The sequence below is a fragment of the Thamnophis elegans genome, chromosome 7 (assembly GCF_009769535.1).
Source record: "Thamnophis elegans isolate rThaEle1 chromosome 7, rThaEle1.pri, whole genome shotgun sequence".
Classification (NCBI taxonomy): domain Eukaryota; kingdom Metazoa; phylum Chordata; class Lepidosauria; order Squamata; family Colubridae; genus Thamnophis; species Thamnophis elegans.
In genome coordinates, this window is record NC_045547.1 from 30,448,133 (window position 1) to 30,464,796 (window position 16,664).

Below are 16,664 nucleotides of genomic sequence, written 5' to 3' on the forward strand. Positions count from 1 at the left end.
ACCCCGGAAGTGTTCGCACTCTGCGTGCTCTTCGACGGGAAGCGCGTGGATTTATTATCTTTTTCTTTTTCCTTCCTTGCCGGTGGCGGTTTTCTCGGGGCTCTTCGCGTCTCCCACCAGGCCGCTCGGTTGGTGGTGGGAATTGACACCGCGAGGGTCTGCGCTGAACGAGGGAAGGCCTCAACATGTCGGACAACGAGGATAAGTAAGCGCGTGAATACGAAATGCATCTTCTAATCTCTTGCCCCAGTTTGGCGTCTCCGGGGTGTTGGGGCTGCTTCTCATTTCCAGAGCCGGTCCAGGGTGGAAGGAAGGCTCGCTTAGCCTGCAGTTGGGAAAAGAGCCTCCTGGAACTGCTTTATAAAACTCGAGCGGGTGAGACGCTGCCCTGGGTCACTTCAATTTCGTGACTTAAAGAAGAATGTGTTTTCAGCTATTGATTCCCCCCCCCCCCCCATATTGCTATGATTTAATATTACCACATGTTAATGTTAATAACAATTTGTTGTTAGTTGCGAAGTCCGTGTCCACCCTTCGCGACCCCATGGACAACGTTCCTCCAGGCCTCTCCTGTCCTCTACCATCCTCTGGAGTCCGTTTAAGCTCATGCCGACTGCTTCAGTGACTCCATCCAGCCACCTCATTCTCTGTCTGTCCCCTTCTTCTTTTGCCCTCAGCTTTCCCACAGTAGGTTCTTCTCCAGTGAGTCCGTCCTTCTCATTAGGTGGCCAAAGTATTTGAGCTTCATCTTTAGGTTCTGGCCTTCTAAAGAGCAGCCAGGGTTGATCTCCTCTAGCTGACTGGTTTGATTGCCTTGCATCCAGGGACTCACAGGAGTCCTTCTCCAGCACCATAATTCAAAGGCCTCAATTCTTTGGAACTCAGCTTTTCTTATGGTCCAACTTTCACAACCATACATTGCAACTGGGAAAACCATAGCCTTGACTATACTTTTGTTGTCAGGGTGATGTCTCTGCTTTTTAGTATGCTGTCTAGATTTGCCATAGCTTTCCTCCCCAGGAGCAAGCATCTTTTAATTTCTTGGCTGCAATCCCCATCTGTGGTGATCTGGAGCCCAGGAAAATAAAATCGGTCACTATATCCATTTCTTCCCCATCTATTTTCCAGAATTGAGAGTGCTGGATGCATGATCTTAGTTTTCTTAATGTTGAGTTTGTTAATAAAATAGCATTGTTATTAAAAGGTGTATCCCACTTTCATTGTTGAAACAGTCCCAAGTGATAATGAGTTGGGTCTCATGGTTAAGGATAAAATTTGAATCCAAGGCCGAGCTAGGCTCACTCAGATAATTGTACCATACTGATTTTTCCAAAAATATTTTTAACTGGCATGGCATAGTCTCTCTGTTCATCACTGAAAGTGGAGAGTAATTACAGTGTCTCCCCACCCACATATACATTTGCACGCACATGCACACACACACACACACAAACACACACGGATCCGACTAAAGCTCTGTCTAGTCTAGCATGCTTTATTCTGAAAGGCTAAATGATCCACATTTTTAGTATGCACCCTTCAGATGTGGCAGTTTGAAGTACAGTTAAAGTCAAAAAATCCTTTGTTTATTACTTTGTTTGTTCTTCTTTAGTGTTAATCACCTTTCAAAGAGGATTGGCATACAACTAGCCAAATTGGACTTTTTAAAAAATATACTAATAGGTGTATTTTAATTAAGTGTATAATTTTTGCTCAAACAGTTTATCCTGACCTGATGGACAGAATTGAGAATAAAAGCATTTTCTACATTATGTACAATATGTTAAATAGCCAACAGTCATGCCAATGGGTTGTCCCTGACTCATGTATGATTTGACTCTAAATTCCTTAAAACTATGCATATTGATTTAGTGACTTTTAAAAGTTCAAAAATATTTCTTTTTTCTGGCTTGTGCCACAGAATTTGAAAGAAGATCAGGTTAATTTTCTCCAGTCTAAAAACAAAATGTTCCCTTTCTGACTTCTCTGTGATCTATTCACAGCCTGAACTATAAACCTGGGATTTCCTAGTGATCTTCCTTCCAAATATGAATCAAGTCCAGTCCTACGTTGTTTTTGTCAACAGCTAATTGAGGTGTTGACAGCAGTTGTGACATTTAGCTTGTAGTGCTTGTAGAAACATACTTTAGGGTTTTGCTAGAGAATTGTCCATAAAATATTAATACATTTCTTCTGTTAGTTTTGATGGAGATGATTTTGATGATGTGGAAGAAGATGAAGGACTTGATGATCTAGAAAATGTTGAGGAGGTAAGTGACTTTAGCTTGTGATATATTAAAATAGCCTTCAATCTGGTGAATGATTTGAAATAGGAAGATGTATATTTTATGAGTGAAATAACTTCTAGATATATTAGACTTCAATTTATGTCATTCTTAGCTGGCAAAATGAATACTTTTGGAAGGCTGTATTTCTGAATTATTAGGGTATAAAGGAATATAGAATTGATTTTAGGGAACTTATGAAAGGGCCACTTAAGAGGAGAAAGAAGGATCAAACTATAGAGGGACTTTAGAGCGAAGCATGAGAAACAAACTCAAAATAACCTCCCATTGATTTTGTTTAGTATAGGATGAGATAGAGAAAAACTTGGATAAATTTTCAAGAATTATGTCAGTCCTTTGAGATAGGCCAGGTCAAGAAACTGGATTCTAGGAATATTCTTTATCATAATAAGGCAGAATAATAGAATCTTGAACATTTTTGCATAGTACTCTCTTATGTCCATCAAAGTCTGTTCCATATTGTTTTACCCAAAGCATATATTTTGTTCTTTGTATAGAAGCTAAGGACAATGAATAGGATATAAATTTATACTGGTAACCTAGATCTGTAAAGCCCCAATGCTTAAGTGGTAAAATGTGAACTTTAGAAATGGGTTAAAATATATGAATTCATGTTAATGTCTGTTGTACATTTTATCATCATGTATTAGGTACCTTTACTAATAACATTCTTGTCATAGAACCTTATTTAATATTTCCATTCATATTCTCAGTTTCAGTTGCATGACTGCTCAGATGACAGGGCATACACCTGTGTGTGTTTATATTTGCTTTGTATTATCCCATAGGAAGGTCAGGAAAATGTGGAAATCTTGCCATCTGGAGAGCGACAACAAGCAAATCAGAAGCGGATCACTACTCCTTACATGACCAAATATGAGCGGGCCAGAGTTCTTGGCACCCGTGCCCTACAGATAGCGTAAATATAGATATACATTTATTTAGTTATCTGTCTTTTTATACTAATTATTGTTTGAAGGTTTTTCCAGCTTTCAGCTGGAAAAGTATAATTCTACTTTGCCATAGCTCTTTGGCAGAGCATGCATTTAAATTATTAGTAAGATATCATTAAAAATAGGACATTCATTCTGAATATATTACGGGAATGTACATGGATTTCAGAATTCATACAGAGATATGTATGAATAATGGGAGGCGAAGGCTGCTAGCAGAATATTCTATTCCTCATTCACGAATTGGGCAATAAGAGTAGTAGAGAACTTTAAGATCATCATCATCATCATCATATCATCATTCTTTAATAACCCCATGATCCCTTGCTGGGTGGAATCTGGGCAACTGAATGGAACTAGCAGAGTGTTGACTGGCCGGATGCACTTCCTGTTGCCAATGCAGAGTTTTGTTCAGCAGATATATTCTCATTGTCCCCGGAAAGAGAAATATCTGTCTTTATCTAGGATCAAACTCACAGCCTCCTGATTGTGAGGCAAGGGCTCCACCCCTAGGCCACCACACCACTCCTCTCCCAAGGGAACTTTAAGATGAGCAACTAAAAACAGAGGTCCAAATAAGATTGTATTTTTGGGGGGGTGGGTGGGTTACACAATGTCTTTCAGATTAAATATTTTCCCCATTCTGAAGGTGCTAGGCAGGATATATTTACTTTTTTTGTGGAAAACGAAATGTTTAGAAGAATTAGCCACTAAAGACGGATAGATATTTCATTATCCAATATGTTCTCAATATTGCTCCTTGAAGGAATGTAGTGCTCTTGAGCTTATTTGAAGCATCTTTCCGGAGGTTTAACAAGCCAAAACTTTACAGGTTGTCCTCATTTATCAGTAAACATTCAAAATTATGATGACACTGAAAAAGTAGATTTGTGACCAGTTCTCAAACGTATGTCACAGTGTCCTTGCAATCATGTGATTGCAGTTTGGATGCTTAACAATCAGTTTACATTTATAATGTTTGTCATCTTCTGGCCACATGATTGACATTTGCCACCTTCATGGCTGGCTTCCATAAAATCAAGAGAAGCTGGCAGTAAGTTGCAAGTTGCCGTCATGTGACATCTCACTTAATGGCCATGGGTGATTTGTTAATGACCATATCCAGAACTGATGAACTCTGTATGGTTACATGAAGTTTCATTTTGCAACTATGTCACTTACTGATGGAGTAGCTGGTCCCAATTTTAGTCAGTAAGTGAGGACTAGTGGCTGGTTATTCTTTATTTCAGTAGAAATCACGTGGTAGGCAGTTATTTTGCTAAGCCAATGAGATTAGTTGCTAGAGGTGAATAACAATAATGCCCATGTGTGAGAATGTAATCTACTTTTATTTTTGTATTTTATTTTGTTTTATGCCAAAATAGCAACCCCATCTCCCCTACCCCCACATACTTCTGAATGCAATTTAAAGTATAACTTCATTTGAACATTTTATTATTGACGTATAGCCAAACAATAACAAAGATCAGTTCGTGGTTAAGGCTAGAAATTGGACCACTTTCTCTCAGCCCTAGGAAGCAGGCAGTGGCAAACTACTTCTGAAACCCTTTCCAAGAAGGACTGACTCGAAAATACACACACACCCAGCTCTAAAATGAAAATCTTTAAATGTCAGAAAACAGAGATTATAGCATAGCGTCTCAAGAGTAAAATCTCCAGGCAAATTACAAGTTTGACAGGAAACAAATGGTATATCATATTCTCATCTAACTTGATAACTTTTAATATCCACTGCTTACTCCTGTTGCAGTAAAAGTTCTTAAATCTTTCCCCCCACCAGGATGTGTGCCCCAGTATGGTAGAGCTGAAGGAGAAAGAGATCCCCTTGCTGATTGCAATGAAAGAACTGAAGTAAGTTGAGAAGTTTTATCCATGTGCAGGTGTGCATAAACTGTTCCTTCTCTAATTACATTTGAACATTCTGCTCTAAGGCAGGAGGGGTTGGATGGTGAACATGCTAGTTTCACTCTTCCTGTTCTTCTAGTTGTCCTTAAGGTCAAGAGAATTTTCTGCAGCCTGAAATCTTGCCTACATGTATTGGTTCACATACAATTTAAAACCATGATTTTTAGGACATGATGAGAGGAAGCTCTATATATAGTAAATATTTATTACTACATATGTTTGTCCTACAACTTATGACAAAGAGGCAATTATTGGGGAGAGGAGAGATTTTATGCACATATAAAATATTTGAATTAATTTCTGTTGTCCAACAAGAAACACTTACATAGACTGTTACATTTTGTAGGTGCCTATTACCTAAGTAATATAACACTAATTATAAAATACTAATAGTTTTTATAATTTATTTTTGACACATTTTCAGTACCATAGTTTTCCCAGGTGAATTAATTAAAGGCATTAAAATAGTTTATGATTTAGTCCCTGCCATCTTTGGTTTTTGTTTTCCATAGAAGTATCATCACAGTAGAAGATTTTCCTTTTCATAGCATTTAAATGTTTCAGACTATTATTTTGAGATTCAGGGTTTAAATAGGTAATAATTTGGTTTCTCTTTTTTTTTTATAAGCATCGTTAGAGAACTATAATGTCAGATTTTAATTATGTAGAAACTGAAAAAGTGACAGTAAACTCTACTCCTGTTATAACGTGGTTGAGATTCATGAGTTCCCATTATAGAAAGAAATACAAAAGGGTACTTTTTTCTTTCTTCGTATTTGGCTCACATTGTGTACATAATGCAAGATTTGTATATTTTATAGAAGTTTGTAAACCCAAACATTAATGTAACTAAACTTGTTTTAATGTTTACTTGAATTATATGAAGCTGTAATTGGTACCCCAATGCAAACTCATAATGTGAGAATTTCCCTGAAAAATTCTATTCTGATTATGGCTTCAGAACCATTCTGTTGAACTCCTGCAACTTTAAAAAAATAGTTTTCTGCTTTTACTTTCACATATTGCAAGATTATCAACCTGATGCCCTAGACAAATTCCAGGCTGGCTAATTATATTGTTGACCTAAAAAGTCTTATTTAGATTAGACTGGATTTAAATTTCTTTAGGTTCCAAATTGTTTAGTTTGCCAAACGTTTTTTAATAGTTTAAAACTCAGAGCATTTGTTTGGTTTATGACATTACACTATAAAGGTAAAGGTTTCCCTTACACATATGTGCTAGTCATTCCCGACTCTAGCAAGCAGTGCTCATCTCGGTTTCAAAGCCAAAGAGCCAGCACTGTCCGAAGACATCTTTGTGATCATATGGCTGGCATGACTAAACGCCGAAGGTGCACGGAATGCTGTTACCTTCCCACCAAAGTGGTCTTTATTTTTCTACTTGCATTTTTTACATGCTTTTGAACTACTCGGTTGGCAGAAGTTGGGACAAGTAACGGGAGTTCACTCTGTTAAACGGCGCTAGGGATTCGAACTGCCGACCTTCAATCGATAAGTTCAGCGTCTTAGCCACTGAGAGCCACTGCATCCTTTCATTACACTATATGAACACTTTATATGCAATTAAAGCATATTAGAAGGGTCATTTATGTGATCCCAGTTTGCTCTTTCTATAGTGCAGTTGTCTCCCTGTCTCTTAGGAACGTTCTTTGGAAAATTCAGATTCAGAAGTCCTTCAGAAGTTCAGATTACTTCCTGGTTATTTTTAAGATGTGGGAAGGAACAGTTAATGATTTTCTATTAGTGAATTTTTTGATTTGGGTTTGGAGGCTTTCAAATGTTTTATTACATTACTGGAGTCTCGCTGAATACCAATGATTTAGTGTCCTTGACTATGAATGTCTCTTTCTTTCCTCCAGAGCGCGGAAGATTCCTATAATTATCCGCAGGTACCTGCCGGATGGAAGTTATGAAGACTGGGGTGTAGATGAACTAATTATCACAGATTAAATCTCTTCCGTGCTCCATCTTTATGGATATATATATATATATATTGTGTAAATAAATACAAAATCCCCCTACAAATGTCTTGGATGTTTCCTTTTTACATAAATAATGCTAAAGAAAACCAGCAGCCTGCCTGTCTTGCTCTCTTTCTTTTTTCTTTTTAGTGCTTTTATAGCTCAGTCTTACATTGTCTTGAAGACCCAGTAGGTTAATTCTGTTGTTGTTTTTGACAAACCAACTTGCTGCCTTTCAATGCTATAAATGCAAACTAGAAAGATGGTGCAGGAGAAGCTTCCTCAGTGTTGTATCTAATCATCGTGCTATGCGCAAGTGATTTTAAAGTGATCTTGCAGCTGCCAAACTTCCAGATGCCCTTTAAGACAACTGAAAGACCCCTTTGCCTTCGACCTACGCTTTTTTCCAGGGGCCTGTAGTAGACGAGGCATTTCTGTTGCTTGCTACCAAACAGACATGCCTTTGTGCCTGGGAACAAGTTGCCTTGGAAACCCCCAATTTCCCCTCTGATCAAGGCTGGTTCTCTGGGCTTCTCAGGAGTATCACAGAGCAACTCTCATCAAATCTCCCATTGTTCCTTTTCCTGCCCTGACTTCTTATCAATCAACAGGATCCCCTTACAGTGGGCTGTTCTACAGCAAAAAAGCATAGTTGCCTTGATGAGCTATCTAGCGAGAGTCAGCTTGACATCTGTAATCTATGCTTTATGGTACCTATGTCTCAGTACATTTCTTTCCCACCCTGTCTGGTATTAGTCTGACTGTAAGTGCATGCTCATATTGAGAAGAATTACACGATCCCTAAAATATCAGGAAAATAACTTTTAAACTTAGGTAAATAAGCAAACTGTATTGCAAAACAAAACTCCAAATCCACTGTGCCACCCAAATGGTCAAAGATAATATTTTAAAAGTACTTTTGCAATGAGAAAAAACTTATGCTTCTAAGAAATCTTTACTTTTTGCAACAAACACTCTTTTTTTGGAGCTTTCTAGAACTAATGTATTGTCAGCATTGTGTCAAGCCTCCAACTAGCATGTTCTGGAAAATGAAGTCCAAGGCATCCATCCTTTTCAAATCCATTTTAATGGGCACACATTAAATTGGCAAGGACTCGGTGTAATTCCGACTCTGAAACCGGATCCAGAATTACACCCAATAAAAACAAAAGTTTGAACCACCCCCCCCCCCCCCGAGTCACAATCTCCAATCAATCCTCAGTCCAACACCCCGATGGACTGTAAGGATATTTTAACATAATCTACAAAGGCTTTGTAAACCTCATTCCTATAAGTCAGAGGTCCCAACAAACCCATGGTCCATTGGGAACTGAGCTGTGCAAGCGATGGATGAGCAGGCAGAGCTCCGTTTTGTGTAAGCAGCGGGCACACGAGCAAAACCATCCCCCTTCCGACACTGACACCGCCAGTCAGCAGAGCCGGAAAAGTTGGGGACCGCTGCTATAAGTTATACATATGTAATGCATGTAGTCCAAAAAGGTTTGCTTAAGATATTTGCCTTGCTTTTGGCTCTTGATGCAAACTTAATGCATACTTTCTTAAGTGTAATTTCTTTGAATGCAAGTTCTTTTTTTAAAATACAGCTCTTGATTTTTGTATGCAACATTCAATCCTGTGTACCTTTGTTTCAGATGTAGGGTTTTGGGAGAGAAACTAAAGCTAACCAGACTCTGAAGAAAGATTCCTGCTGGAATATCCAGATTTCCTCCTACTATGGCAAAATTCTTTTATTATTCTACTTTATGCCCGGGAGTTGCTACTGGAGGGGTACATCGGACTTGCCCTGGATGTGAGATGTTTTTCCAGGGAGCTTGTGAAATTGGGGCAAAGGCTATAGACAGTCCTAGGACTTCAAGTTACCTATTCTCTCCCTCCCCTCCACCCAATTTCATTTATACACAAACACAAATATGCAAATGAAATTTATATTTGGAAATAGTTTTTTAAGGGAGTAGTTTCAGAAATAATGTGAAATGGAAGTGAATAGAATGCAACAACTGTCAACAGACAAAGGCACTGAAGCCATAAGGAATGTGTTGCGTTTGCTCACAGCAGCTATACCAATAATAGGTTAATTTGCAGAGTTGTTATAACTTACAAATCTCCTTGGCGTCCCGACTCCCTCTGGCGTTTAATCACGTTTGTGTGATGAAATTTCAGTAATGAAATGTGTCTTTGTGTGATCGTTTTGGCGTCCACAATGGAGCGCAGGAGTTGTTCTCCTGGTCCTCTTTTAAAAAAAAAAAAGCTTCTTTGTTTTAATACTCTCCCTTCCCCATCCCCCATCCCCCTTCCTCAACCCTTGCATCTACATCAGATACAATTAAAAGGATAGCAAAAGGCTCTAGGCCACCTCCCACCAGACTGGCAGGGGAATGTACAGTCCTTTTGTGCCCAGCATGGAAGCTGGTAAATGCCGGATCCTACTTTTGTTCTTAAGACAGAAACAGGGCAATTGGCATTAACTCCTGCAATTTATTGGCTAAGAAAGCACATCACTTCCTCTTAATCAGCTTTCCTTCTGAAGATGCGCATAGGAAGCCCTTGAAATAATCTGGAAAGATTTGCTTTTGTTCCTTGTGTGTGGTTCCTTTAGTTGTGGCAATCTCCCTACTGCAATAGGTCATATATTTCCAGTTTTAACTATGTTTTATTGGATATAAAAATGTCCATATAGATGAAGTTTTCTCATTCCAGAATGCAAGACACAATAATGAGTTTAAGTTATAGAAAGACAGATGCCTTATCTATCAATAAGAACAGTTCAACAATGAAACATGCTATCTAGAGAAGGTGTACTGCTCTTCACTGAATATATTCAAATTAGGACTGAAAACCATCTGACTAGAATGCTTTAATTTGGATTCCTTCACAGGAGGTTGGACTTAGAGAGCCCATGCACCCTCTTCCAATTCTGATTCTATGCTTCTAGGATTTGTAGTAAGAGGCGTGAAGAAAGAAACTATGGCTATTCTGATCTAAAATGAGGTACATCTTGTGGATTCATTGGTCCGCTGAAGAAAGGTAATTGCATTGATCTTATCACTTTCCTATTAACCTCCTCTTGTTATTCTCCTTTACCTAGGAAAGTTCAACTCAGATTGCTTAGTGATCATTGAGTCATTTGGTTAAAAAACTAGTGCCATGGCCAAATATAGAGCACAAGTTGCCAATTTTTGGGAATTTAAAGCATTTGGCCAGGCATTTAAACAGAGGCCTAGAGCCAAAGATTTCCACCAGAGTCAAAGGAGAAAATGTCAAGCCGAATGCACAACCCACCCACCATTACATTTTTCATTCGCTCCCCCACAGAATAAGTCAAAAGTTATCCTGGTATGCAAAATATGGCAGTTTCTGAATTTTAAGTACCATCTTGGCTACATATCTCCTTTTTCTGACATTGCAACCTTTTGGTTTTGGTATGATACTTCAGGCTGAAAAATGTATAATTTCTTCATAATCTTAGGAATCTTGTGGAATGAAAGTTGAAGGAGTGGACGAAAGTAGGAATTTGTTCCTCCTGATTGTTAAGTACCTACCTGAGAAATCAGGAAGGATCAGTTGGTTTCAGGGATGGGAATCTTGAAAGTCCATTTTTGTAATTCCCAATAGAAATGGCATATGTAGTGGTAGAAATATATATTTTTTGCTGCCTGATGAAGAAGGCACATACTTTCTCTCAAGTAAAGCATTGCAAATCAAGTGGGATGGTGAACTGGATGGATAAATTGAATTAGAATAATATTATTCTAATCTCACTTCAAAACATATACCATATTTAGAATTTAAAATTATGCAGTCAACCTGTTTGGATGCATCACAAAAAGGACCTCTCATTAATGTGATGCAGTTGATTTATAGAATGTATGCTACCAAAGGATCGTGACCCGTCAAAACCGCGCTCGACTAAATTGCGCCCGATTAAACCGCGTCACTGACGTCATCAACAGGGTGACAACAGCCAGCGCAGAGAAAGAAGGGCGCTTTAAATAGCGCTTTGAAAGCAAGCCGATTCAACTTAAGGTAAGGATTAGGTTTAGGGTTAGCTTTAGGGTTAGGTTAAGGGTTAGGGTTAGGTTTAGGATTAAGTTAAGGGTTAGGGTTAGGGTTAGGTTAAGGGTTAGGATTAGGTTTAGGGTTAGGTTAAGGGTTAGGTTAAGGGTTTAGGTTAGGGTTAGGTTTAGGATTAGGTTTAGGGGGTTAGGTTTAGGTTTAGGTGTTAATTTTAGGTTTAGGGTTTACAGCGTGCTTCTGTCTCCGCGCTGTTGTCGCCCTGTTGATGACGTCAGCGACGCGGTTTAGTCAGACGCGGTTTTGTGGTGGAACCCCAAAGGATTACATACTGTAGAATAAACTTATCAATTACAGTTATCCTTGGAAATTAAAGATGTTACCCCATATTCAGAGTCAGCTGACTTTAGAATAGCAAATGTAGTGAAAGAGCTAGAAAAGATGACAAGATACTTGTGACCATCCCAATTGGGTTTAACAGACAACCATGGAGCTAGAAAAATATAGTAAAAAGTATGCTTGGAATGTTTAACTGGAAAGACCAACAATCCTCATCTGGTCCATTGCTGGGTGAAAAAAGTGGGAATTTTAGTTCTGACTAGGTGTGAAAAGACAGGTTGATCTGTTAACAATACACAGGGAGAAATCTATGGACAAGCAGGCTATATGTTTTTCTCTCTCTCTTCTCAGCCAGTTTGGAGGGATATGAGGCAGAGCATAGATCAAAATAGGAAACACACATTGACATACATAGCTAAAACATTTTAAGTTTATTACTCCATACATTTGATGCAAAGTTAATGATGCTAGGACAACTTAAGTTTGTAGCATTGGGGACAGGAAAAGATGTGCTACTTGCATAAATAAGGGTGCATAGCAGTTAATAGATTATAAGAGATACAGCCATACTACATGTTCTTTTCAAATACCATAGAGAAAAGATAATTATCCATAGCTGAACATGGAAATAAGCATATATAAGTTCGTAACTTGGGGCAGGCAAGCCTCAGCTGTCTCAGTCTAAAGGTGTTGGGAAGAACAAAACGTAGCGTTAACATACAATACTAGAGCCCAGTATTTCTCAGCCTTGACAACTTGAAGATTCTGGCTGGAGAATTCTGGGAATTGAAGTCCATGTAGCTTCACGTTGCTAAGGTTGAGAAACACTGCTGCAGCCAGTAATGGCCTTTTCTCATGTACTTGTGTTGCATAGCATCTGTTGTTTCTAGTGCATTGATGTTTTCATGCTTTTACATTGTGACCAAAAGGCATGGTAACACAGTCCTCCATTCATAGCCGATTTTGTGAATGATTGAAGGGCAGCAAAGGATCAGCTAATATTTTTACTATCTTGTTACCATTCCTGGATACTATTGGAACATTTGCCTCAAGCACCCAAACATCTTGAGATGTTTCATGAAATGATAACAGTAATTTTGTTCTCTAATTAAGCATGTAGGAAAAAACCATACTGAGTTGCTGTCTTTCCCCAATTTCCCTACATCCACATATACACACTCATACATGGAAACGCACATTCATAAGCGTGCCAGAAGAAAAAACATTGGCTTTGGCAGGATATCTTTTTGACTATTAGAAGGATAGTTGGGAGAGTTAGAAGGGAACCATGAAGTACTGGGAACAGACTAGGAATACAAAACGTTCATTACCAAGGACGACATTTCAGTCTGTTTTGCCATTTATGGTCGAGGGACCAGCAGGTGTGCCCCCATGGATTCGCTTACATGCAAAGGTGGCCAGATCATATAATACAGTTCCTGAGTCCAATGTACTGTGTAGTTAAGTCTTAAGAGAGCCAGGCAGCAGAGAGGTGATGGAATAGATAGGCGGAAACTGAGATGCCAAGTACAACAGGAAAAGCAAGCACAGGGTGGTCTTCCAATGGAGAACTAAATTTCATGCATGTGCAACTCTGAAGCACGAATGTCCTAGAGCTCTGTCCACAGCAGCTGCATCACTGCATTTCTTCTGTAACATATCCACCACAGCATGCCCAGCTCTAGCCATAATTTCCCAATAGACTGTGGCAAAGTTATGGTTATTGGTTTCTTTCTTAAAATGTCAGACGGAGTGTTTGGGCAGTTGAGGATGGGGGAAGAGAAGGGAGGAATTATCTCTCAATTTTATTCTTCCTGTAATTATTTAAACCCTCAATCTGCCTTACAAAAACCAACCATGACTTGTTGCTCCATGCCTAGAATCACCCTCCTTTAGAAGGCCTATGGGATCTTGAAAGCCACTCAGGGACTGGGAGTAGGGGTGGTGGTTGGGAACCTTCCTCCAGCCAGGTGAGCCATCGATAACTGTGGTCATGATAGACATCCCTGGATATTCTGTGGATTCTGGCGAATGGATGACACCAAAAGACCTTGGAACTTGGAGGCTCATCTTCTGGGGCTGATTCTTTGGAGCCTTTTCGCTGCTGCTTTGGTCACTGCTCCCCATTCCCTAGGGTCTTGAGAGAGTTGTATACACAGGCTGTTCCCAGTGTGTGGGACTGTGGGACTGTGGCACGGAAGGGGCTGGGTCAGAGATGGCAGTGTACAGAGGACGCTGAGAGGGCCCCATATATGAGAAGGCTGAGTAGAGGCCAGAAGCCTGACTAGAGTGGCTGTAATAGGGTCCTGAAGGTTGGTGATCAGGATAGTCAAACTGGGGCCTGGATATAGATGGAAAAGCTGAGCCATAATGGGGCAGACTGAGTGATGTGTAAGCTAACTGGGAAGTGGAGGGCTGGTCAGTATAATGACCCCCAGGAGTAGAACCCTCTGTTTTTACTTGTGTCTTCGAATCTACCACTGAGGATGCGGCAGCAGACAAAGAGACCCCATGCTGCTTGGAGATCCAGGCAGAGTGTCCACTGGCTGCAGCCAGGGCACTACCAAGGCCGTAACCAGCAGCTGTGGCATAACCCCCCACATGGCCTGGGTGAGCAGCGTGTCCATTTGGTGGAAGATATTGATCAAACTCGTTGACATCAAAGGGCTCCATATTGGACATCACTTCGTGGCTGATCTCCCCGATATCCACGTTGCCAAAGTCGATGTGAGGTTTTCCTCCTTCCCCAAGGGAACGCCCATCCCGTTTGGAGTCAGCCTTACCCGTCTGGAGCTCCGTCTTAGGTGTAGTTGGTGGAGTGGGAGGACCATGGCTCTGACCTGTAAGGTTGACATCACAGAGTGTGTGTAAACTGCTCAGTTATTACAAATATAACTTTCATAGCAACATTATATTTGGATTGGATCCTTTCCAGGTTACCGGAGTTTGAGTCCATTAAGAACAAAACACAACAAACCAGTATCTTAGTTAAGTTCTTTACCTTCATTACACAGACTGCTTAGTCATTTGTTGGTTTTGTTTTATTTGATTTAGGCACTCCCTGACTTGGGGTGGCTTCACAAGAGCTTCCAGTGAAAAGAGAAAGAAAGAAAGAAAGAAAGAAAGAAAGAAAGAAAGAAAGAAAGAAAGAAAGAAAGAAAGAAAGAAAGAGAAAGAAAGAAAGAGAAAGAAAGAAAGAAAGAAAGAGAAAGAAAGAAAGGAAGGAAGGAAGGAAGGAAGGAAGGAAGGAAGGAACAAAGAGGCTGGTAATAAGTAAAAAAGCACAATTGCAAGATGTAATTGTGAGCTGAGGGCTGTGGCAATTGTCTTTTGTTATGATACTCATCTATGCCAATTCAATTAAATGTTCAGCTTTGTCAGAAAAATAAATGGTGGTTTTCATGCTTCTGCTCTATATTTAGGCAGTTCCTGGTTTACCATGCCACTAGAATTCAGATTGCTATGGATCTGACTGCTGGCTCAATTTATGAACTCACCTGAAGAATGTTCAGGGTGCCCATCAGACAAGGGAGATCCTTCTCCAGGATGCCTATGGTCCAAATGGGCATTCTTATAGTGGGCTTGAATAGCTGCAGCTCCACCAGCTTCCCCATCAGCCTGGCCATCATTTTCTCCTTGGGCAGCCTTGCCGTTTTTCCGACGCCGTGGTTGGTACTTATAATCAGGGTGGTCCTTCTTGTGCTGCATCCTTAGCCGCTCTGCTTCTTCAATGAAAGGTCGTTTGTCACTTTCATTCAGTAATCTTAAAGAGGTGGGAGAGAGAAGAGAACAGGAAGAAATGTAAGTGACCAATGTTTTAAAAGCAGAATTCTAAATAATCAGGATCGTATCAATTGATAATAGAAACCCATTAATGACTATTAGACACAGCATTGCAGATGGGAAAGAAGATCAGCAAAGAGGAGATGTTGAAAGTTGCTCTACCATGACTCTGGAAGGAGATTAACCAGAAATTTTGCAATGGAACGGTGAGAACTTTTAAGATAATCGGTGATGCTACCAGAAACATCAGCAGCCATTTTCTTTTGAACTCAGCAAGAATGCTACACTCAGCTAGTCAAAGCTCTCTCTCATATCATGAGCAGATTTCAACTTAGCACATCAGCAAAGTTTTTTGCCATAATTACGTTTTTATGTAAAATTCACTGGCATGAGCAACTGTAAACAACTATGTATTTTATTCAGCTGAGAACCAGTTTGGTGTAATGGCTACAAGCTCTGAGCTAGAAACCAGGAGTTCTAATCCTGTTTTAGGCTTAAAGCCAACTAGGTGACCTTGGGCCAGCTCTTCCCCTCCTCTCTCTCAGCCATAAGAAGCAGGCAATGGCAAAACACTTCCAAAAATCTTGCCAAGAAAACTGCAGGGACTTGTCCAGACAATTGCCAGGAGTCAAGCTGACCTGAAGGCACACAAACACGGAAAGCACATCTGGTACATGTTTTTCTACTGACCTACCGAGCCTTGTAATGCGTGAAATTTTTATTTAGGAGAATTGGTTAAATGTTTGTAATCAATTTCACTGAAATGGAACAGAAAGATGTTCCTCACGGATTGTACAAGTGGGAAAACTTTACATCATACACTTGAACAAATTCTAGTCTTTTGGTAATAAGATCAATTTCCATTTATATACAATCTTTTTCAATTTATTCACAGAACAAACATCCAGGATTAAATGAAACTGTGGGAGATTGGTACACTCTGGTATTTCTTTCCATGGCTCAACCTACATCACATGTTAAGTCTGTAATATGCGTTTGCTATGGCAGCTTTATTTTTCAGATTGGGACTAACATACATTAGGTGGGTAATATTTTGATCTCCAGATGTCATCTTCAAAAAATTCTCACAGAGACATTAAAAATGTTATATATAACAATACATCCCTTAAAAATCCCATACAGATGCAGGAGAATGTTTTACTTTTGACCAACAAGGGGTAGAGAAGGCGAAACCTGCTATCCAGCAAAATGACTGCCCAAATCTACACTGGGTTATTGTAAGCTTTTTTGTAAAGAAGAGAAACTATCTCTTTAACACATTCTGAATTTTGCTTCTTAATGGGGATTGCCACTGAGACCAGTTTGAGCCCAACGCTAACTTTG

The 16,664-nt window shown here is 39.7% G+C and overlaps 2 protein-coding genes across 2 annotated transcripts in view; one reads left to right on the forward strand and one right to left on the reverse strand.

Moving 5' to 3' along the window:
- The first annotated feature begins 3 nt into the window (after positions 1 to 3).
- On the forward strand, positions 4 to 14,642 carry POLR2F (RNA polymerase II subunit F). The gene is given in 7 exon segments (XM_032221376.1): positions 4 to 205; positions 2,201 to 2,270; positions 3,095 to 3,225; positions 5,061 to 5,071; positions 5,074 to 5,131; positions 7,065 to 10,211; positions 14,592 to 14,642. Coding segments are annotated over 6 exon segments (381 nt in total). The 5' UTR covers positions 4 to 185; the 3' UTR covers positions 7,156 to 10,211; positions 14,592 to 14,642.
- SOX10 (SRY-box transcription factor 10) overlaps positions 11,501 to 16,664 on the reverse strand; it is a 23,963-nt gene continuing 18,799 nt past the window's right edge. The window contains exons 3-4 of the mRNA XM_032221374.1: positions 15,035 to 15,300; positions 11,501 to 14,377 (exon numbers count right to left, since the gene is read on the reverse strand). Coding sequence (XP_032077265.1) covers positions 13,668 to 14,377; positions 15,035 to 15,300 — 976 coding nt within the window. The 3' untranslated portion in view covers positions 11,501 to 13,667. The remainder of the gene's footprint in view (positions 14,378 to 15,034; positions 15,301 to 16,664) is intronic.